General features: G+C 35.6%; 1 protein-coding gene across 1 annotated transcript in view; it reads left to right on the forward strand.

Moving 5' to 3' along the window:
• TMTC2 (transmembrane O-mannosyltransferase targeting cadherins 2) overlaps positions 1-25,435 on the forward strand; it is a 254,292-nt gene that overhangs the window by 204,296 nt on the left and 24,561 nt on the right. Inside the window, exons 9-11 of the mRNA XM_040596294.1 lie at positions 2,442-2,523; positions 16,368-16,482; positions 23,662-23,725. Of these exons, the coding sequence (XP_040452228.1) occupies positions 2,442-2,523; positions 16,368-16,482; positions 23,662-23,725 (261 nt within the window). The remainder of the gene's footprint in view (positions 1-2,441; positions 2,524-16,367; positions 16,483-23,661; positions 23,726-25,435) is intronic.

Genomic DNA, 25,435 nt, shown 5'->3' on the forward strand with positions numbered 1-25,435 from the left:
TTGGTGATCCCAGTAAATGAAAATTAATCATGTTTGACAAACGTTTGTGGCCTTATAGTCATAGTTCTGTAGGCAGAAGCTATGTATTTTGTGACTGTATGCAATGAACTGTCCATTTATGTTCCAGAAGTAGACACAGAGTGCAACCAGTTAAAACTAATGATGTTAGTCTGTTAAAAAAAGCAATTATGCAAAACCTGTAGATGTTAATTCTGTCAGTATTAGTGATACATATGCTTGGTGCCTGTCATTTGGAAGCCTCAAGGCTGGACTTACAAATGTCGTGGTAACATTTGCCAGACTAAGAATGCCAACCTTGGAGTTAAATGTGCAAATTTAGTGTTCATACACATGCCCGCCCCCGCTAAATTTGAACAATTATTTTATATTGACCCGATTTTACATTGTGTTTTCAAATGGAGATTATTTTCGTCTTTACTTCCTGTCCTCCACTGTTTGTATGCTATTTAAAATAAAGACATTGCATATAATCTATAGATGTGTCTTTACTGCAGTAGTAGATGAGGGAAAATCAGTGTGGGCTACATGACTTAGGATTTTTTGGTTTGGAGTTTGGAGGTTTTGTTGGTTTTGTTTGTTGTTGGTTTTTTTTTTTTTTTTTTTTTTTTTTTTTTTTTTGGTTTTTTTTTTTTGTTGTTGTTGGTTTTTTTTTTTAAAAAAAAAACCAGGATGAGAGGCACTGCAGTGTAAGAGTGTACTTTATCATGTATTGGCACCATTTGGTTGATAGGACCCTTGTGCCATCTGGATATGGTTTAAAGGTATATGTGTTTACCGAAGAAAGTTTACTAAATAATAAGGATAAACACTTATCTCCAATGAACATTCATTTTATGAAACTAGAATATTGTAAATGGTAAGTCTGCATGTATCTCTTCCAGGATCATCTCTTGGAAACATGGCCTCTGTGTTGGTTTTGATGAAACCTGGTCTTGATATAGTTCTTGGTGTGCTGCACAACTTCTCTCTCCCTCTTTATTTTGTTGTTTCTAAGGCCCTTAAAGAAAATACTGAGAATCTGGAGCAGCTGTAATCATGAACAGACCTTGGTATTATTCCTATGGTAATTTGTGGGATAGTGCAGGATGTATGCAATGTCTGTTTCCAGACCACAAAACTTGAGAAAGCCTATACACTTATATCTGTGAAATAACACTGAAGGCAACCTGGAGAGGTGCAGACCACAATGCCTTTCTTCCACAGTGGTTAAGCTTAACTGTTCTTTATTCTGGAGGACTTCTATTTTATAACACAAACCACAGAAACTAATTTCATGGGGATAGGGATAAACACATCACAAGTAACTTACTGAATAACTGATGGTGATTTGTGTTTGAGTATCAAACTCAGCTAATCCAATATCACTCTGTTCATGAAACGAGTAAGGACTACTAATGGATCTGCTTGGGCACTTGTATACCATAAGGCAATTTCAGTGGCTTGGTAATTTCAGTGATAAGAAAATCTGTGGTTCTTTTTACCGTAATTTCTGTTGTTTTGGGGGTTTTTTTCTGTCCATTTTGTCATACCATTGACCATTGTCTTCAAAAATTACCTTTTCTATTTCAGTTATGTTTTATGGTTGACAGAATTGATTTCTGATGAAATCTTACTTCCCAAATTGAAATCTGAAATATTTTCTATTTATATACCTTCCTTTGTGGTGACTTTACTGTTGGCTGTGTATATAGTGTTATTTAGGACACCAAGAAATGGAATGAAGCTGCATCAGGGGAAGTTCAGACTGGACATTCAGAAAAGGTTCTATACTGAGAGGGTGGTTGGTCACTGGAACAAGATCCCCAAGGAAGCGGTCATGGCACCAAGCCTGTTCAGAGCTCAAGGAGCATTTGGATGACACTTTTAGGCATATGGTTTAGTTTTAAGTAGTCCTGCAAGGAGCAAGGAGTTGGACTTGATGGTCTGTATGGGTCTTCCAGCTTGTGATATTCTATGATTTCATAGGACCAAAACTTTTTTTTTTCCTTTCCCCATTCCTCCATCTTTTTAAGAGCATGACTAAAGCTCCCTCCTGCCTTCCTTTCTGGTTTTAACTTGGGTCTGTGTAATGCTCATCCTGATGCCTGTCCAAAAAAGTGGAGCTTGATGTTCACCCAAAGCCCTTTACAATAGTTTTTGCAATACATTTCTACCACTTCCTTCCTTCCTTACTTCCTGGACATTGACGATGTTGGACACATTTCTTCCTCAGTCTGGAGGTCTGCAGTATAAAGTAGCTGACCATAAAGCTTACCATAACACTTAAACACTCATATTTACTTAGGCTAAGTCTAGTGATAGTAGTAGTTGCTTTTCTTTAGTGCCTGGAATGTGGGAATTGTAACTGCACATGATTGCTCCATGGTGACACACTGTTAAAATAATTTCCCTCTCACCCCCCTTTATTTTTTTTTGTTAAGGGACGCAAGAGTGAGGCAGAAAAGTACTTCGTGAAGGCTATTCACCTGGATCCTACCAAAGGAAACTGCTATATGCATTATGGTACGTTTCAGATAAAGTTTCCACACGTATTCCAGGCTTGCTGTTAATCTCTCTGAGTGATTAAGGATTTGAAAAGTGCTACTGGCAAAATACATATATAAAATATATTGGGAAAGAAACTAATCTATTATGTATAACTTCATCCCCGTTTCAATTTGTTAATCACTGCAGAGGGAGAGGTGAAGATTTTGCATAGCTTTCCTCCTGTGAGAGGAATGTCAGTATTGCTGCCTCTCTGGGAAAGAAAAAAAGGTGACTATTGCCATATGTCAAAGTTTCATGGCCTGGAATATTATTATTAACAGTTTTGGCCTAACTTTGCTGGCTGCCGGTGGGTGGGCAACTAGAAGTTATACTGTAGTGTGTCTGAGTGCTATGTATTGAAGTGTCTGCTTTTTGTTGAAGACTTACAGCTCTACATCTACCTTCTTCCCTGCATCTTCATGGCTTGAAATGGATAAATATTGCAAGAGATTTTGACAAGTTGGCTATATCTTTGTCATACTAAGTCATGCATGTGCATAAAGCACACAGTTAATTTGAAGGTATCTTTATAACTTTGGCTTGGTTTTGCTAGATGTGCAAAAAATATTTCCAGATGTGATTAGTCCCAAGGAAGCAAAAATATTTAACTTTATGGACAAATCTTACTGTATTTTAAAGCTGATAATAGACAAATCTAAAAATGCAAGCTGTTTAGTCCCAACTGGAAAATACAGAAAGAAGTAATAAACTTCATCTTTATTAAGGAAGAAGGTAGGGAACCACAGACATACTATATACATATTTGTTGGTTTGTTAGGTTTTTTTTTTAATTTCCTCTTCTAACTGGGAAATGTAAAATAAATAAAAATGAGTGGCCGAAAGGGAAAATTAATCTCATATCATAACCATGTTTTCACTTTGTGTGATATCTTTGTCTGAATTGCTCACACGTTGTATTTCTGTCTGGTCCTATGCACTGTAAAATTCTGTATGTTAGACTCCCAAAATCAATGCATACACTGTTACTTAGAACACGTAATGATATTTCAGTGTATGTAGCCTAGTGTTGCATTATTTTGCATTATGGGTCATTGCAGTTAGTGACCTTGTCTTCTACTTAAGCCTGTACAGGTAAATCCAATAGGGGTATTTGAGCACATAAGCCCCATTATTTCAATTGGATATAAGCATAGTTGATATCTCAATAAGGAAAAGTTGGAACAGATTGTTTCCTGAAATCCTGCTCAAGCCCCTTCCATCCTTTGCTATTAAGAAATCTATCCTTAGTTATCTGGAATTATAATTTGCATTCAAATTCAAAAGTAGTTCTCAACAGTCTGCTCTGGCAATTGAAGTTATGATTGTGTATATTTTATTACAGGTCCAGTCTTTATTCTTTTTGTCTCTCATTACTTCATCAACTTGCCTGTCTTTTCCTGCAATATTCCCTCGGTGTCATTTTCAAGTGCCCTATAAACTAAAACCAAGGTTATTCAAATAATCATTCACCTCTGATGTATTTGATTTCCTCATTACCAGACTACAATATTAAAATGGTGTGTTGTTTCCTAATTAAGATTATTCCCTAAAAACTTTAGCATTTTTTCCCCCTTTGTTGTGTCACAGGTTCAAAAAAGCGGTTTCTGTGTCCATGTGCAGAGGTCACTATTGCAACATAGAGAGGATTTGCTCAGCAGATTAGGAGTGAAGGACAAAATTTAGTCAGTGATGGGAATAGTGGCATAGTAAAATGTGTTGCTGAAGGGCTCTAGGCACAAGAAGTTCCCTATACCGGTCCCTAGATCTCTGTTATGGAGTATTATACACAGAGGTCTACTGAATGCAGGTGAAACCTTTTCTTTTGATTGTATAACGTCCAATCACCTCACCAAATTCAGTGATGTTACTCCATGTTAATATCAAAGTAGCTGTGAGAAAGATGTTGTTTACTTCTGCTTGGCTTATGTGTCTGTATAGTACAGATATTCTCAAAATGTTGTCATTTTGGTCACAGGACTTCTTAAAAATTGAAATAAATTTTCCTTGCTTTTCTTTCTTTCTCTTTTCCATTTCTTCTGGTTTTTTCCTGTCTTTCCCTTTTCCCTTCCACCTATTTTTTGTATTGATAAGGATTCTGTAGTGTATGTTAACAGTGACGTTCCAGCTGTTACACAGGAAACCCAAGTGAATATTTTAAGCTTTATCTCTACATTTTCTTAATTTATTTTAGCACCTTCTCACAGGTACAGTCTACATCCTATATGCCAAGAGTTAAACTATGGGGAAAAACTATCTGTATTTTACATGTAAATCTAGAGATTACTTCTTTTCCCAGCATGAAGATGTTGGAACAGAGAATAAGATAGTTGGCAACAGCCCTAAAAACCCCACATATCTCATGGAACAGCCAAATGAAAAGAATGGTCAGTTGGGACACAACATTATGGAGTAGCAGGAATAAATGGACACAAGGTTTTCTTCCAAATGCATGTGGATCCACACACTTATAATTCCTTTTCCTAGGATGTGCAGATGTTCTTTTTAACTTCTAACCATTTGGACTTTTTTTTGGAGCTATCAGGAAAACTGTCAATATACTGTAACTTTTAAGAGGCTTAGGTTCGTATTATAATGTGCTTTAATTCAAGCTTTAATCCAAAGCTATTCCCAGATACGACTTGGTGCAGAAGTTAGCTTATCTGATCACATGAAAATTTGGAGAGGTGAACAGTTTCATGGTTGCTCCTTAGATAATACCACCACAGCATATTTCTCTAATTGTTTCTAATCAGTTTTGTATAGTGATTTGCTGGTTTAGGATTTCAGTAGATTTAGGTTTAAAACAGTGTTTCTCAAATTCATCATGCTTAGAGATGTCTGAAGGGAGAACTAGCGGAAAAGCTAAAGAGATATAAATCCCTGCATACTGCTTACATGATGCCACTTCATTGGTCATAAGAGGAAGTGGCTTTTACTGTAGTGACCAGAGAAGGTGGCAGACCCCTCTCAGGCTGAAATGCAGGCAGCTGTTCAGCCTGTCCACATTTTCCATTTCTTTTCCCTTTTCCCACTTCTTTTCCCCTTCTTTTTCTTTTCTCTTATACCAGTTATTTGAACATCTGAACTTTGTGTAAAACCGTTGTCTTATGAATATGAGTCTTGATGGGTGATCTGGTACAAGCTACTCAGGTACACAGTACTCTACCAGAAACACCAAACCTAAAGATGAAAGAAAGAAAATGCGTATGAATCAGAAAGAAGAAAACATGGCAGAGGAAAGAGTGCCGAAGTACCAGTGCAAATTATTTTAATTTTTTTTTTTTAATTCTCGGGCAATTAATATGTTATTTTTGGCACAACCTCCAAGTTTTTAAACTAAAACACTGGAGATTATTTCAGATACTAGATTTAAATTCTCCTATAAAGTCTGAGGCTTTTAATTTGATATTTTAAATGCACATTTTTGAAAGAAGACTTAAAGTAAATAGTTTTGACTAAACAAAGTTGAACTTTATAAATGCTTATTTATTTTTTAATTGCCATCTTGTTTGTTTGTTGTTTTTTTTCTCTGGGAGGGCTTTCTTCATCGTATCTTACCCACGTTTACTCAGGATATTGGCTCTCATGCATCCCACTTTACTTCAGGCATTTAATTCAAGTATGCCATTTGGGGTCCTGCAAGACCTTGGTAGCTTCAAAAGATAGAAGACATAGTTGAAATGGTCTCCATTGGCCAGAGAGGGGACTCTTTTTGTAACCTAGTTGTCTCAATTTATGCGTATGGTTAGGTGGGATGAATGTGAGTGTCAATCTTTGAAACCACAGGTAGATACCTGTGAACTAATCAAGTCCAAAAGGAATTTTCATATAAATATTTTAAGAACATCTTGGCATCTAAATAGTCAGTAGGTCAAATTTGTTAATAAGTGTGCCAAACATGGGAATGTTCAGCTGGGCCAGACCAGTGCATTTATGGCTCAGAGATTATTTGGTTTTGGATAGAGTATTGACCACCCACTAAGGAAGTAAAGATCTGTTTCTGTCTGCACTGAGCCTGTCTCAGGAGAAGTTGAAGAAAGGTTCTGTATAAAATTTGTCAGTGCACAGAGATGAGAGGAATTGCAAACAGTGAAATACTTAAGTGCTCATCTGTTAGAAAAGAAACCAAAATGAATTCTTTAATAGCTTTTCACTGAGATGGCTAGTAGGATGCAGTGTAATTGGGGAGTTTGGTGTTGTGGAAGGCTTTTTGAAACATCTTTCACTTAAACAAGTAAACAAACAAAAACCCCCATAAATCTACTGTGAAATTTAAGTTGTGCAAACATTTTACCTCCCAAACTGTCTTATTTCCTTTATAATTTGCTGTTTAAAAACAAAACACCAAAAAATGACTGCTAAAGCAAGTTTTATTCTACTTGTTTGCTAAAAACAGGCTTTGCTACCATGTCTCTTGAAGTGTGTATTGCGGCCTTTCTCCAGTGTAATGAAAATTGAGTGGGAATAAAGAGAGACAGAAAAGAGGAGTGAGGTTTCCAGATAAATGTCTTACAGAGGTCCCTCCTTCCTTACATTTGTAATGGCTTAATTGGAATGGGGAAATCTAGAACCTAACAGGATGTTCAAATTAATTCTGTTTTATTAATCACCATTGAGACCGCCTTTAAAATAGTTTCCTTTGAATAATACATTGTTTCTAATAACTCTAAATTGTTTAATGATTCCTTTTTCATTAGAAAAAAGGATTATCCTCATTAGATTAATTATGCATTCACTTAATTAGGCAATCCATATTGATCAGCTGCCTTTTTCAGTGTATTCCCAGTTACAGATATAAAAGAAATTGAAAACCATGCTGTCAGGTTAGGTAAAACTGAATCATATTAGCTATACTGTCATTGAAGGAAGAATAAATTAACATGTTCCCAAACATTCTAAGGTTTTGGTTGTGGGTTGCTTTTTTTATTATTATATTTCACTTTTGAATTTGTGATAATTTAGGACTTGTTTTTGTAGATTTTCTTCATGTTATCTGGGTGGGTTTTTTTACAGAAGGTTAACTGGTTAAGTGCTGTTTTTATTTTCTTCACTTTCATCCTAAGTCTTTCTAATCATTGTTTCAGGACAGGACTTATAGCCCTTTTTGATGCCTAAATTTTCACCTGAGTCTATGAGCACTTTGTATCTGTCTTGCCTCCAAAGATGACTGCTTTACCACTCCTAAGTCTCAGCCTGAAAATGGATTGGAACTACTGTGGTTTAAGCTTCAAAATAAATTTCACTGAAACATGATAGCAGTGGATTTTCAAGTACCATTTTTCCCCCTGTTTTTAAGCCATAGTTACATGTGTTAGTGAGTGTGAGAGTTTACATATGTTTACAGATATACATTCAGATTTCTTCTTAGATGTGATGATGTATTTATAATATTTCCGTGTAGTCACATTGTTCACGGTGCTGGAACTTTGTGTCTTTGTTCTTCACTATCTGAAGAACAGCCTAGGAAAGCTTTATTTTTCTCCCATATATTTAAGGAAAAGATCTTTTGAAGAAAACAGTGTAATAATCAAAAATGTCAAATTTATATTGACAAGTAAGAGAAATAACAACGAATACCCAGTAATGAAGACTTACTCAAGAGAGTTTTGTGCCAATGGAAGAAATATCACCTTAGTCCTTAGGAAGGTCAGGTTTTATCTTTGTCAATGAAAAGAATAAAACTTACTTCACAATCCCTAATTCTAGTGAATGAATTGTCCCTTTCTGACTGACAGGTTAGCTAAATACAGTATATGCCAAATGATAAATAAAACAGAGTGCATGCATCTGCTCCATTGGGAACACCAGATGCTACATGATGATTATGTATTGAGAAACTAAATTCCTTGATGAGATGAGGTCAAAGCCAACCAGATGTAGTATATCCATCACTAAGTCACTTTGCCAGCCTTCCCAATATGCACTCATGAACATTTCAGCAAATAAAAGGGGTTTTGCCATTTAAAATCTTTTGGAAATCCTAATATTAAATATATAATGATTTTGTAGGGAAACTATAATGCAAGTTTATGATACTCAAGTAACTCATATTCATAGAATATAGGTGCCCTTTGGAGGAATGGTCTTTCTTTCTTGAGCCTACAGTACCATCAGGTTAAGACCCTGACTTTGGACTATGGCTTATACCTCCTTATACAATATGAGTGAATGCAATTCCAGGAAGACACGGTTCCTAGACCCAAAACAGGAAGAGATGTAACGGACTCACGGAAAGGCTTCATTAAGCTTCCAATCTTTCTGCTTGCAGGACTCTCTCCAGTAACTTTGATTTAAGAAAATCTTTAGCTACTATTTACACAGACAATATTTCTTACTTCCAAACTGAAACCAAACAAGAATATACCAGAAACAGAGCTATTCAGAAGAATATACCAATTTGAAATATCTTTCTGGTTTTCTTGGCAGCTGTGAATGATGAGTGTACAAAGACGTATGTACATAAATTGTCAAGTCCTTTTTGTTGCTCCCTAGGCTGTTGCTATCACACAACATTAGAAGATTATTACAAACCACTATAATAACTACTTATTCCAAACTCCGTGTAGAACCAGTCACTTAAGTGGAATGCAGTGGAGTATTTCCAAACAAGCTAGGTCACTGACCCTAAACGCTGTGGAATTTCGATGTTTCTTCCCTTCCCTTGAGTTTATCCTTAAATCTAAGCATTCTGACATCCCGAATACATGGTTGACTCTGCTTCCTCAGCACAATATACTAGACTGCTCAAGAGATGTGGTATAGAAATTGCAGATCAGAGACAGGGCTAAAAATGTGGCTTTATGCTTTTTTCATGTTGCCAGAATTTGGAGGTTCTGCAGGAACTGAAAAAAGCCTGTGGCATGAACAACCTTGGAGACTTCTTTGTTAATGATCACATGTTTTGACCTATGAGTGTCAGCTCATTATGGGGATTTTTTGAAGATATAGCATGGAGGTGCTAGAAAAGTGCAACTGGATTCTCATCCAAATTTCACTTTTCCAAACCTTATACATCACCAGATATCTGGGGAATGACATAGGGCCCAGAATCTTTCTTACTATTTGTAAAATGTGAGGTACTCTGTATTACATGTTTTTATCATTAATCTTTTGGTTTAGTGAGAGCTTCCAGTGATCCAGATGTGGTCACAAGTTCAGTTATCAAGTCCCAAAGGCTTGCTATTTAATTTTTTTTTTTCTTATCTCTGATCATTCCCTGGATGACGTTCAATGGTATATTTAGCACAATTGGAACAGAGGAGTATTTCTAACAAAGAAATAAAGCTAATAACAAAAGGTTTTTCCAAGCCAGTGCGTATATTGTTGTTGCGGCACCCACTGCCTTGCGTAGTCTTTCTGTATATTTTGTTTGCAACGGAATAATCTTCTCCATGGGAACCAACTGAGGAAATAAACTCCTGAAAAGTTCTTCCAGCAGGAAAGCCAGAGAACGGCTTTAGATAAAGGTAGAATGGGATATAAGGAGCAACAAACCAAACTGGAATGCTGCTACCATCATATAAGTTCTCTTTGCTTCCCCTGCCACATCCTACATATTCACCAAGAAATTGTCTAAACACCCTGGAAAGTGGGATTTTTAAGAGTATTAGGTCATGTCTGTTGACTGGGCATCTTGCAACATTGATTCATCACCTGCAAAGCTTTGGAAATCAACTTGGAGACAAGGTCTCTCCTCTCATTTCTTCCACAGAGTGCTACTGAAATTTTCCATTCAGAAATCTGGTTGCATCCGCTCTTTTGCTCTGCATTGCCACAGCAAAGTTAAAGTTGATAGTGACTTCAGTGGTGGTTCTGCTCATGCCAGTGAGAATGTGGTTCAGTTCTCAAGTCACAATCTTGCAGCTTTACTGTGTGCTTCAGAGATAAGACAGAATGCATTGGGTCAGCCAGAACCTGATCTCTGTTCTGGTTTATTTTGAAACTTGAAATGCTTTGAAAGCACCAACAAATATTCAGCTTCACATTCTCAATGATGAATGTGCTGAAAGAACTTCTAGTGAATTTTATTATAAACATATTTGACAGTTGAGTCTATGATCTTGATTTAGCTTCTTTTTGTGTTAATATAGTTGTTTACATTGCTGCAATGGAAGGAGAAAACTTTTTTGAAGAGGATAAGGTGCAGAACACTTGGTGACAAACATACATTAAACCAAGGAAATGCTAACTGTTCCCTATTATGGTGGGAATAGAAGTTCTTCCCTTCTTATTCAGAAGGTAATTTACTCAGTTTTGCTTGAATTACTAAAGGTATCAGGACAAAATAATAAGTTGTTGAAGACTGAGTAAGTGCAGAACCAACCACATGCTGAGAACATTCCAAATGGTTTATTTCAAAGGCAGCAGTAGCAAACCCAGCTATTTCAGAAACCTCTGTTCTGGTACAAAGTATCTTTGAATGTTTGCCAGTGAACAAAGGAGAGGGAACATTTCAATTAAAGAAAGATTGATGCAACTTTAACTTTTACCTAGTAAAATAAAAACGTATAGTGCCTGTAAGGAGTAGTTGAGCCGATTCTAGAGGAGGGCACTAATGCATTTGTGCTCTAAACATAAAATAGTCACACACGTGCATATTGCAACCAATTAATACCATTCATGTTACAATAAAGCAGCAGAACTACCAATTGAGATGTATGGCTTTTAAACTGGTGTTGGCACATGTCTTAACAAAAAGCTTTGCAAATGTTCATGATCATTTTAGAAAGACAATTATACAGAGTAGAGAGCTGTATGCTTCCGCCTCTGTGGATAAATATTTGTTACAAATTTTGACAGAAGATGAAAAAAAGTTGTGTTTTTCAACTCCTACCTAGGAACTGGATTATTTGTTGTTGTTGTTTATATTACATATATACTTTTATCTTACTTTTCAGTAGATTGCATATATTGCCTCAAAATTTCTTTGCCAAATATACTCTCAAAACCACTGCTGACAATTTGCAAGAAAAAGCATGTTTGAACAAGACTGTAGGTACAGAATTTGTCAGCTTCTATGCCATTTTTGATACTTAGATAGCCTAATTTATGGAAAAATGACTTAAGAGGATAGTGAAGCATTGAATCAGTTCTCTGCTGTCAAAGGTCTTCACAAAGTCTTGACCCCACATTGAGTCTCAGCTTTGTGCTGTCTAGCAAGAAATGTGGAAAATTCTATTAAAAAAGTAACATTGTTCCAGGCAAAGAATAGTGGTGTTGAAGATCACACCTGAACATGGACTGTGGATTTCCCACTCCTGTTTTAGAAGAACAGTAATGAAAAAATATGCTTTCCTAGAAGAAGGAAACTCTGGGAATTAGAGCTTCTAGAAAGCTGTTTTCTCAAAAGCTGGTTCTGATTCCAAAAAACAAATCGGGCTACCATGATTTATGTTGTTGGCAAGAGTGAGAGTCATGACACCTGCAATAAGAAAGCCGTGTATGTGATATTGAGCAGCGTCTCATAAATCATGCCGTTTGCCAGCTGCCTGTTAGAGTAGAAAATCCTGCATGTAAATTTTGACCCACACAAGTGGTTCCTGGATCCAGAGGCTTGTGGATCAGACCTTCCAATCCACCTTCAACACCTTGGCAATAGTCTGCCCTGCTAGTCTAGTGCTTTTCTCTTGGGAAAACACATCTTTATGGCTTTGACAGGGAAAGGTTCAGAAGTTTGCTTTTTAATGAAGAAAGTGCAGCAGTAAACTGCCAATCCAGTTCATTCTTGTATGAATTTAGTATATCATATTAAAAGGAATGGTGGTTAACACTTCAAATTAGGATAGCTCTACTTAGGTGCTTTAAATTAAATTTAGATGTGTGAATAAAATTAGTCTGCCTTTCAGAAGAACTTGGCAAATCAATTCTGAACTGAAAGTTTCCACCTTCTAATGGGTCTGGCTGGGATAGGGTTAAATTTCTTCATGGCAGCCTGGATAATGCTCTGTTTTGGGTTTGGGGCTATAACAGCCTTGGTAACACACCAGTCTTTGGCTGTTGCTGAACAGTGCTTGAACAGTGTCAAGGCTTTTTCTTTTTCCCTTTCTGTCCTCTCAGCCAGTAGGCTGGGAATAGGCAGGTGATTGGGAGAAGACACAGCTTGGACAGCTGATCCAAGCTGGCCAAAGGGATATGCCAGACTGTATTACATCATGTTCAGCAGTAAAAATTAGGGTAGAGAAATAAGAGCAGTTTGGGCTTCTGAGGTGGCCTTTGTTTGAAGGCTGGATGGGCATCAGTCTACATGTGGGAAATGGAGAGCGATTTCCTTCACTGTTTTTTCTTTTTTTCTTTCCTTCATCTATTAAACAATCTTTATCTTGGCCCACAGGTATTCTTGCTTTTGTTCTTCCTGTTTTCTCCCCTCACCCTGCTGGGGTGGGGGGCAGTAAGACTGTGTGAGTGCTTGGATGCTGGTGGGGGACAACCCACCACACACCTGTACACTCAGGTATTGACTTCCCACTAGATTAGGAAGATAGCAGTCAATTATATTTATATCCCATCCAATTAACAAAATGCTTAACCAACAGCCAGCTTAAATCGCCTCTACTCAGGCAATGAGTTAAGTCCATTATGGGGTGTACCCCTTTCCTGTTTGCATTCAGAGTTCTATAAAGGTTTGGGTGTGAAGGATGCCATAGTTGGCTTTAAGAGGGCGTGCTGTGTATCATCTGCTACCTACCCACTCAGCATGAGTTATTGCTGCTATTATCAACTCCATACAGGGGAGAGACTTGTTTATGGTGATGCATAGTGCTAGAATTTTCTTTTCTGAAGAACTGGAAGTTTTACTCGTACTGGACCAGTGTCATATAGTACTTGCAATTGGTTTTAGTTAACTTAGGTAATAAAGATGATGCTTTAATGGGTTATATAAAAGAATAATCCTATTATAGAGACGCTTTTTAGAGACCTAGTAGTACATGGAGGGTGAATTCTGTTTTTAACAATTTAAAACATTAGTTTAGAGTTGTTGCTAACATTTTTGGTGTGTCCATGTAGACTAATGGAATGTATGCAGCCAAAGTCTCAGAAAAAACAATTAATAAAAACAAGCTTTTAGCTAAAGCACAGTACATTTGCTTTTCAGTAAACATATATAACGCTGTCATGTTTTAAATTAGACTTCTTATAGAAATCTAAAGCATGTATGAGTTTCATAGTATCTTCAATATATGTTGGTAGGGACCTATTAAAAGAATTAACCTTGCTTAAGAGCACCAGTAAATCATTAGTATTGGTTTGAAATATTTTCCAATAATGTTATATTTTTAGAAATTACATGGATAAAGCACGAGAATTTTACTGTTTAATAAAATGAATCTAAAGTCAAGAAATTTGTTATGTCACATGAAGTAGAATATATCAGTTACATTTTGTTATATTGGGGTAGTTATACATAAGTTAGTATCTCTCTTGAGCTTCAGTGCTAAGTGTTTCATACAGAAAACCAAAAGTATGTTTCTAAAGATCTGACTCTAAAAATCCTGGAGTAATTTTCATTGAAAACAATAATGAGAGGGGTTTTTCTCCTTATGACCAGTTGACATTATTTTTGAATTCTAAGCTGTAAAATATTTTTCCTAAATTAGGCATAGAATTTTGTTGAGAATGATCTTGAATGTTAACCTTTTAAATTTCAAGACACAGTGATGTCCTTTTTCTTCCCCCTGGCTGGAATTATCAATAGGACATGCACTTACTAGTGTCTCATTCTGCTAATCCAGTGCTTTCATTAACAAAAGAATCTTAATGTTAACAGTTTGAGGCTGGTTTACTTTAGCACGAACCTAAAGATTAGAGATACTCTTTTAGTTAATTTGTGAAAGAGAATCTGAATACTAGTTGGTGAAGCTTGTTTCACAGATTTCTCTTTAAAGAAAATGGTAACTCAGCTGAAATCAAGAGATATGAACTGATTATTGCAGTTGGTGGATCTACTTGTCTGAGACTTTTCAGATTCATATTTTTAGTTTGTCCTGCTACATATAAGGCATACTCCAATGTGGTACCCAAAAGAAAAGAAAAACAAAAAGAAAAATAAAGAGCAAACTTGTAGCTTTTGTAAACATTTATTGTTTTTTTTCCCTTCATAGGAGACTTGCATTAGTGGCTCAAGTGACAATCTCTAATTCTGAAGGCTAATTAATTTCTTGTGATCCAAACTCTTCTCAAACTATTTTTTTCTTTTGATGTTTTTATGTTTATTTATTTATTTGTTTACTTAATGTTCTATGTGAGAAAGCTTTTTTTGGAAATCGTGTTTCTGCACACGGTAAACACAAAGCATCATAATGCATGAAAGGACGGTGCATGTTAGAGTGCAGATGTAACTAAAGCAAGTAAACCTTATGCTATGAATCCAGAAAGGCACCTGAATGTTTTTACAAGATTTTTGCAGATCTGAATAACTAAGATATAGGTGATTGACTAAGTAAATAATCTTCCATCTCTTGCCCAGTTGAAATGTACCCACAGAGAAAGCAAAAAGCTAGGAAAGCTGTCTCATCACTTTTTGTATTGAGATATTTTTTTCTGCAAATGTATTTATTGTGCCAAAGCATCACTGGATTCACTGTGCCCCTACAGACCTTGCTAGCTGTGGTTAAGTGGATTTTCTGCATAAGCATATAACGAGCATGAAAGTAATAGGGAATGTATGAGGAAAGGAAGCAAGAAAAAAATAAAATCCCTTGCCATGAGAGGAATTCATTTGCTCATTGCTTACTGTTCCTGTAGAGTCTTGTGGCCTTTGATGGCTTGGTGGACTTTTTGTTGAGTAATCTTACTTTACCAAGTAAGAAAAAAACAGGAAGGATGGGACGCTGGAATGTATAATAGCCATACTATAAGATAGCATTCCAAATATAAAGTTATGTAGACACAGAGTCTAGACAGCTGAAACCCTTTGAAAAGCTGTTGATCCAAAAATAACACATTTTACAAATTAGGTGTGAAAAAATCATTAAAAGGAGTAGAAATAAAGTGGTTTGAGTACCTTCCAAATTATTTTTTTTTCCTTTTCTTCAAAGGAAAACTCATTTTCATAGAGTTCTACTAATTCTTATGTGTTTTGTTTTGAAACTACTAGAATTTAGTTAAAGTTTGGTTAACGCTAAAGTATTCATTCTTTTCAGTTTTAGCTTGACTTGATTATGATAATGTCATTTGTAAAAATTCAGTCACATGATTTTAGCAGTCTTTTTTTTTTATGTGAAAGGTGTAAGTATCATGTAGTACATTTGTAAAAATCTACCTGTTGTGATTCTCTTAGTGTTACTGAAATACCTGATAAAATAACAGTTCATCAAGGTATACACATATATAATAATTTTAAAGCAAAGTATCATGTATAATTCTAAAGCTGAAGAAATATGTTTGCATGTATATATATATAAAATATGATTTTGAGATATGCTTTTAAAATAGGAATTTATTCCATTATTAGATGCTATTTTATTTAATTTCATTTTGTTCTTGGGAAGTGAAGATCACTGTACAGGCAGAAGGGAAAGTTCTTAAATAGCAGGCTTCTTGGGGATTTGGAGTATTGTTTCTTGATGGCTGAGTTTTACTGTAGCTTTCTTGCTATTCATAAATATGTTCTGCCAATATTGCAGTTATATTACCTGTCATATTCATTGCATTTTTTCTATATTGACTACATTTTAAAGATATTGAAATAAGAGCAGATCAACAAATAACTAAACATTGAATATAATACATGAGATATTTTTTTTTAATTCCTTTTCCTAACTGTCTGAAGTATTATCCATCAGTTATTTTCTGTGGGCTCACTTTCATGCACTTCATTGCAGGACAGTTCCTCCTAGAAGAATCCCGCCTGATAGAAGCAGCTGAGATGGCAAAAAAGGCAGCTGAACTTGATAGAACAGAATTTGATGTTGTTTTCAATGCAGCCCATATGCTCAGGTTAGTGCTTTTACATCTACCTTACTCGATTTTCCTCCCTTCTTCTAGAGGAAAAATCTTTACAGCCTTTGCTTACACAATATTCTTTTTAAAGCCCAACAACTCTTTTGAATAATTAAATATTGCTAATCAGATAAAAAGGATTGGAGTGACGATGTTTTAGGATTTAGCACTTTCTAATTTTCTGTGCATTATCTCATAATTTCTTGCTTTTATAAACGTCTGTTTTTCACAAGCAAGTAATCTTTTTGCTTGCATGCAAGAACAAGTGTTCCTTCTGCAGGACTTCCTTTCCCCTCATTTTTAGAAACAGCATGCATAGCAACAGAAAATATAGACCATATTTCTGATCTGGATATAACTAGAGAATACTGAGAATATTAAGTTTTTTGTTAATATCAGTAGGGAATGCTACAATAATTAGAAATCTAAATATTCCCAGGCTAATTATGACTTTGAGACTCATAGGAGCACTTAGTGATATTATCAGAATCTGTGATTTAAAGTGTAGTCTTATATCTAATTCTGTTCTCCTATCTGAATAGAATAAAATTTTAGACATCTTTTTTTCCTTTTAAAGCTGACAGACCTGGATATTCAGTAACATTAAGCTTCTGCCTGAACATTATCATTAAACTCACATTACTGTAATAGGTATCCTCCATGCTTATTTCTAGAATAGCTATCTAGTTATTGCCTATTGTCCATTTAACAGCTATGAGGATACTTGATTTCATTTAGATTATATGTATGCTTAGAAAATGCATGAAAAAGGAAATAAAAAATATACTTCATTAGCACAAAACAGTTATTGAGATAATTTATCTGATGAAGATTTCTCACTTGGCTTTTTATACTTTTAACATTTAGAATTTGAAATGTAAGGGGAAAAAATAGTGTTACAGAGATTAAATCTGCTTCTAGCCAAGTGACCTGTCTTTCAGAGTGAAGACTTAATGTAAGAGGATTTTGAAATAAGCCCCAAAACACACTTTGAGAAATAACTCCTAACTGCTTGTAGATTAGAAAGGAAAGCAAGACAAATGGTTCACCAGTAAACAACAGTTTGTCCTGCTGCAGGTGTATTAGCTATTTTAAGGATCCTTCTCTTCCCCCTGATTATTTTGTGAATGATACCTCTCAAGACAGAATTCAGTAATTTGAAACATTTAGATTAATGAAACAAATTCACAGCAATGAGAAGCATAGCAAGTTTAAAAAACAAAAAAAAAAAGGCTTGGTGGTTTAGTTTAGCTGGAATCCAACTGTGCTCCTTTGGGATACCCAGTTGATCTAATTTTTCACTTAAATACTCAGCTTTCTTTGTGGGAGATCATAATGTCTTCCTAATATGCTCTGGGAGTCTAAAGTGGTCTGGAGGATTTAGCAAAAGTCAGGGTGGCGAAGTTAAATTCAGTGCTTCCAAGTATTTGCGTTAAACTGCATGTGTTTATGATCTGACTGATTTTTGCTAAAAGGTTATGATTCTGTTGTCTGCCTTTGTTCACTGCTTTACTTAGCAGTTTATTCAGTATATTGCTTACATAATAGGCATTGCACAAGGGGAATGTACATTCATACATTAGGAGAGAGCAGCTACAAATCCGTCATGAGTCTGCGGGACTTCAGAAGACTCTGATCTTCAGGATATTTAAAATGATGGAGAGCTGAGGTGATTCCAAGAGGAAAGCAGATACCAAGATACAAAGGAGGAAGGAAAGGAGGGAGTACTCAGACTAGTATAGAGTGATACATCTAGAAACTATGGATGCTAAAGACAGTCATAAATGAAAGGCTGATATTATTAAATATAGTAGTTTCATGTAGGTGACAAACTGCTCTTTAGGCACTGCAGACAGCTATAAAATCTGCCTGGTAAGTGTGTAAGAGTTTTGAATGGAACGCACAGGTGTGAGGTAGAAAATACATTGTAAAAGTTCACAGGGCATGGAAGCAAGTTGACTGTTGTGAGAAAGTTGTGTTGAGGTCTAAGAGATAGGAATTGATATTAATGTGGATGATGTAAGGTTTCCAAAATGACTGGGAAGTAATAACAGCAACTTAGATTTTTGTGTAAATTCTAATATTTCTTTTTTCAGACCGAATATTCTACCCAGATATGTACTGTTGAATTAGAAAGGAGTCGTCTTTCCCTCCAGTCATACTTCTTTTTCCACCATGAGCCCAAGGGGTGTCACGAGTTGCAGAAACGTGTAGACATTTATTTATAATTGCCAGCAAATTCTTTCAAACTTGGGATACAGCTGCTTTGGATAGAAAAAAATCACAATATTCCCTCCAAGTCCAATATTTTTTTTCTACTCTAGTGCTAATTTTTTTTCCTTTTTCTTAATGCCTTTACTCCCTGAGAAAAATATTTAAATTAAAATGCAACCTAAATAAAAAATACCAAGTTTTGAAAATTTTTAACTGGAATGCTGTGGGGTTTTTGGGGTTTTTTTTCTTAAATTTGCAACAGAATTGTTAATTGTGTTCAAATGTAGTAGCAATATTTGTAGATAGACTGTTCTCAGTTCAGCAGTCACAAGAAAGACTCCTTCTGTCAGGTATTCCAACACTGTTTGCTTCCTCTCCTTGTGACTAAATCTGAAGTTGAAATCAAGAAAAAACCCCCTGATTTAGTTCTGTTTGCAGTCTTGAGAGACCTCCCTGTTCCTAATTACACAAACATAGTTATTAATTCTTTTGCCTAGATAACTTCTGTAGGATCCTGATAATGCAGTGCCAGATGAATCAAGTCATCTGTAATAGCAGTGGGATGTGGGATGAATGTAATTAATTTCTTTGCAACAGTCTGGTAACTTTCAACTTGCATAGTACTTGCCTGTAAAATTTGTTTTCTCAAGAAATTTGTTTTCCAGATCCTTCATTCAAGGATCATGTAGCTGTTTGCATAGTTCTTCTTAAAACAGTAACTGGTCGTGTGTTTTACTTTTGTAGTATTTGCTGTGCTCTTGGTTATAAGAGTTTGAAGCCTTTCAGCAAAGCTAGGTACATTTTAATGGAATGTAGTGAAGCATATATTTGTATTGCCGTATGGCTGCTGTAGCTTCAGTGACTGAGTCATGTATTAACAGTGCTAAGTTTCACTTTGTGTGTACTGAGGTGAGCTGCCATGAGATGGGTTTCCTGTGATCTAGGGGGTGATTGCTTTTAGAATGAGGAATGACACCACCGTACTAATTGGAAACAGGAAAAGTGCTTTATGTTGTTTCTAAATGAAAATAAGCATAGGAAGAAGAGCTTTGCATAAAAGCACATTTTGTAGGAAGAATTGGGGTTTTTTTCACACTTCCATAAGTGGGTTGTTCTGGGAAACACTCATATTACATGAAGTTATAGCATGTCTGTTGCCTATTTGAAAACAGAAGTCTAAATTAGAACAATACTACATGACATAGTCTTTGTTTTTCAATGAATTTCTGTGAGAGTATTTTGGCTCCTGAAAGTACATTGACTGACCACAGATAGCTGCTGGCACTGTCTCATAGGCACAAGTTCACTCTGTGTTACTGTCTAAACAGATTTTCTTCATTCTAGAATTACTGTCCATGTGTTTAAATATGTATGTATGGCTGAGCATATAGTCTATGTAAATTTTTTAAACAAAAAATGTGAATGAATGGTTAATGTAAGGAATCTGATTATGATTTTGTTGTGACACGAAAAGGTCCATTAAGAATGCCAAGTATCAGTATTCAGTATTTTAAAACAGCAATCCCTTTGAAAAAAACCTGCTTTATAGCTGGGCTGACATCCATGATTTTACTTTAAAAAAAAAAGTCGATACTCTGAAGCCTTATACCAATGTGGTTTAACCGCAGCCAGCAATTCAGTACCACACAGCTTCTCACTCACTGCCCTCCACCCCTGGTGGGATGGGAAGGAGAACTGGAAAAAGGTAAAACCCATGGGTTGAGAAAAGAACCGTTTAATAGTTGAAATGAAGTAAATAATTAATAATAGCCACAACAACAGTAACAATAATAATTATAATGTAGAGGAGAGGGAGAGAGAGGAATAAAATCCAAGGAAAAAAACCAAGTGATGCACAATCCAACTGCTCACCATCCTCTGAATGATGCCCAGCCAGTTCCCGAGCAGCAATCAGTGGCCCCCAGCCAACTGCCCCCGGTTTATATACTGAGCATGACATCCCATGGTATGGAATATCCGTTTGGCTAGTTCAGGTCAGCTGTCCTGGCTCTGCTTCCGCCTTGCTCCATGTGTACCTGTTCACTGGCAGAGTATGGGAAGCTAAGAAGTTCTTGATTTAGGATAAACACTACTTAGCAACAGCTAAAACATCAGTGTGTTATCAACATTACTCTCACACTAAATCCCAAACACAGCACTGTACCAGCTACAAAGAAGAAAATTAATTCTGTCCCAGCCAAAACCACAACAACCAAGCAACTGACAGGTTAAAAATAACCCTACACCATTCACATTTTTATGTATCTAAACCGGTCAGAATTGGTGATGTTTCTCTCTTAAAGCAGTATTTTTTGCAGTGATCAACAGAAAGATTCAAAACGAATGCAAGCTGAATATAACTGTGTGTCAGGAGAACCTAAGAGCTATGTGTTGTGAAGCACATCGATGAGGTGTCACTGGCAGCAAGCTGGAACAAAATACAGGGAACTGATAGGTCTGGAGGCTCAGGTTAAGAGATATGAGAGAGTAAAAAGACGAGGCATTTTTGTCCCTTAAAATAAGATTGAATGCTAGGTGTTAATGGGGGAAATCAGATATGTTTTCAAGGTCAGTCCTCATGAAAAGATTTAAGATAGAGGTTGAAATAGGAAAGGACTATCTTCTGAACTTCTCTGCTTTTTTCTTCCTTCCTATTTTATTATAAACATTTTATCTAATGTTTTACTCTAATGTGAATTTTGTTACCTTTAGTAGTGTCCTCCTATTATTTGACATTGATCCAGGGCCCTTTACTGCTCAATGGCATAGGGTTACTGCAATTTCCTACCTCTGTGCCTTTAATTTTTCTCGAGGGAAAGCCATTCCAGGGCTTAACATAGCGATTTTCTAGTTTAGATTTCCAGTGAAAATGGGAACCAGAATTCTGCTGTATCTTAACTGAAGGAACTGCTGCTGAATGCCCTAGAAATGGAACTGGCACATTCCTGATCAGATTAGTGTGGTGTGCATTCATTTCTATAAACCATTTTTGATTGGAGAACTGTAAATTCAAACTGATTGCAACTTAGGAATTAATGATCCATGTTTCAAGATGTACATGTGGGGGGAAAGCAAGCCATGTATTACCACTAGGCTCAGAGGGGACGAGATTTTAATTTGTTCCATGTTCACATGCCAACACTTTCTGGAGGTGAAGTGTACTGTCTCTATCTGCCTCTTGGATAAAGCACCTTGTTTATTGCACAGAATTTCACCATGTTTAGAAATGTTTTGTTTCCTGACAGTTTTGTGTAAAGTGGAAAAAAACCCAAACCACGAACCTCTGTGACATGTTTCATTTTATGTGCCTTGTAGCGAATCCTGAAATTCAGAAGTATGTGATCATTTTTTTCCGAGTTGTTTCAAGTGCTACTAATGCCCAGCAGGAGTGATTCAGAAGCAGGTTAAATTTATATTTTTAGACATTCAGTCGTTTCTAACCACTGCAACCACTGAGTCAATGATACATGTCCAAAGTAATTTAGAACAGTTAACAGGTATAAACCAGGTTCTACTTGGCAAATTATTAGTCAGGAAGTGGTTTCAGCTTGCATGTGAATTATGTGAGAAACTTCAAAGGGATTATCCTTCCTTCCTTTCGCCTCCCAAGACTAATAACTGTCAAAATGTGTTGATTGGGATTAAAAGCCTATCATGTATTATGTGGTTAATATTTAAAATCTGGGTGGATGGGAACATAAAATTAGAACACAATTTGATCATTGAATAAAAAAGCATGTAAAAGCTCATGTAATGAACAAGGTTAAATCTCCAGATAGAAGTGCTCAGTTGATTGATATTCTTTGAGCTAGTAACTGCTCTCAGAAGCAGCAGAAAAGAGAACAAAAAAATCCCACCAACCAGACCTACTCAGCATTATGCTTATTTTCTATTTTTTCCATTCTGTATCACAGAAGTGCATCTGTAATCATGTAACACAAATATGCTGAAGATCTGTCCTAATTCTTCTATGAAAGGACGTAACTTTTCATAGAAAAAAAAAAAACAACCCCGCGTATCTTTAGCAGCAGATGTGTAGCCTGCCTGATAGTCCTTGTTGTTCTTAAATGTTTACCATCTTGCTCATGACATGTATGTGATCAGCTGATATTCATTGGGCTAGTAGCCAAAAGCAATAGTTGAAGGGAAATAAGAAGGTAGAAACAAAAGGAGAAAACATGAGTTTGAGAGAAGAGATAAAAAGGGCCTGTTGAGACAAAAATGTGTTTAGATTTCTTTGGCAATGTTTTGCATTTTCATTTGAAAGCTTTAAACTGAAAACTCAGAAAAAATAAGAATCAAACTACTAGAAGAATGTAGATGCCATCTGTATTAGTAAGGAAAAGAAAGAGTTGAGCTGATAATGCTTCAGGTACCCAGAAACTCATCTTGTTCCCTTGGGATATGAGATCTAAATTTACATCCCCTATCAGTTTGATGTGAGTAAATGTTGGAATCAGAACTGTTTTCTGAATGAATACCCCAAATCATCGAAACCTATTTCTGAGAAACCTTTGTATTTGATACTTATTTTTATTTTCTGGAATTACATTGTTCTTAGAAAGAAAACTGCATTATTGTATAATCTACAGCTTCATGATTTACTGTTAGTATAGCTAATTATATATATAAAAAAAAAAGCCAGATTTTCCTCTGGCAAAGATGGGTACGTCTCTGTTTTTGCCTCAGATGAGTGTTTGACCTTCTGCATTTCTCTGTTGTGTACTAATATAATTTCAGAACTAAACAGAAAATAAAGGTAGGCAAAGAGGATTTATGATAATAATAAACATTCTGCACTATAAAAAGTATTATAGATTGACATATTTTGTGCATTTATTAGGACAATATCCCTAAACAGTGGGAAGTAGTTGCAGTGTTTTGTTTTTAGCTATTCTTTAGGTATAGTTTCTTTTTGAACCCAAGGAAAATGAAGTATATTGTTTTTTTCTGTCCTGATAGACAAGCCAGTCTCAATGAAGAAGCCGAGAAGTATTATGAAATGGCAGCAGGATTAAGACCTAATGTAAGTACCTTCTTTAATGATATCCATTACTGAAGTTGATGAACATGCTGCAGTGCTGAACCCTTTCTGCTGAGGAGAAACTTCCTGCTGGAGCATTTGATCTCTTGGCCTATATTATATATGTTATTTTAATGGTTAATTATTGGATAGTCAGGTAAAGCTGTTAATTTGTCAAACCAATCGCTGTACATTCAGGTTACCTCAGTGAAGGTTCTAGCAACAAATCTTACTTGGCTAACATACTTGGAAAAGATTTCTAGATTTAGATTTCTTTACCTTTAAATGTGTTAACTTTGGAAAGCTTTCCTAATTCCATCTATTCTCACTAATAAAAGAGAATGAAAGGCTACTCTGTCATCCGTTCAGAGCATTTTAAATAATACATTTATGCTTTTTCCTCTGCCATAACTTCTGACAAATATTACTGTTCAATAAATTTAAAGATTATTTTACCTCTAAAGTTGTATGTTGACAAAGAAATGCTTATTCCTTGAAGCAGAGATATGGAGGAGTATGTGACGGACCCTTTTTAAAAAGAAAACCTCGTTTCCAATCCTATTGCATCAAGAACTAAAGAAACAAAATAATTTATTTTTACCATTTTTTATTCAGTGTTACATTTCTTTTCAATTACCTTCACATTTTGGAATAAAAAAATCATGAATAAATGGGACAGATTTTGTTTTAAATATCTAATACTTTGTGCAATATATCAAATCTAGAACACACTCCTGTCACAGAAGTCTATAGTGCCAAATTTGAGGATACAAGTTAGCAATTTTAAGTAAAAAAAACAACAACAAAAAACAACAACAAAAAAAACACCAAAACCAAACAAACAAAAAAAAAACCAAAAAAAAAAAACCCAAGTAAAAAAAATACAAGCTTAAACCAAATTTTTTTGAGGCCTAAGATTCAAAACCAACACCGGCTAAGACTCAAAACAAGCTAACAAAATATAATTCAAAAAAACAAAAATACCTTATTCATATGAAATTGCACACTTTCACACAATCTTTTAAGAAGAACTCTATGAAATCTATGTATTTCTTTAATTCTTACTTTGTGAGCCAGCAATTTAGATTTGGTGATTCCTTATGCTTTCAGATGCAAGACTTGGGTTTTGTTTTTTTTGAATGGGTACCTTAATTTTGAAAGAATTCCCTCAGTTGCCTGAATATTGGTACAGTTCCTCTTCTCTTTTCTGCCATTAATTGTACTTTCAAAATGTTTCTCAGATTATAAAAAAATATATAACCGTATATTAATATTATTATATGCATGAGGTTTCTCAGAGAGCTTTGGAAGTAGCTGAGGGCTTCTGGCTCATGGCAGTGGTACTATTAAAGCTAGGTATTTCTAGGTATTGCTGACAAGCTTTACATGTTAAGACCAAAGTATCCCTTTTGCAGGATAAGGTCATCAGAACAGTTTATTATAGCAACTTTCTTCTGACTTTGATTAGTTTAAATGAAAATCTAATAGGCACTGCTGTTCAGCTTTCTTTAAGAGATAATTTAACTTTTACATTCAAGATGATAAAGTTTAACTTTTTAGCTAAGCATAGTATGCATATGGTTCATGAATTTTAAAAAATATTTTAATGATGCAGAGTGGGAAAGTTGTATCCATTTTCACTGCCAACATCAACTGTCTGATGACTCTACAAGGGCAGTCTCTCAAGTATGAAAATAAAAACAGAAATAGTCA

This window comes from Falco naumanni, chromosome 5, assembly GCF_017639655.2.
Source record: "Falco naumanni isolate bFalNau1 chromosome 5, bFalNau1.pat, whole genome shotgun sequence".
NCBI classification, from domain to species: Eukaryota; Metazoa; Chordata; class Aves; order Falconiformes; family Falconidae; genus Falco; species Falco naumanni.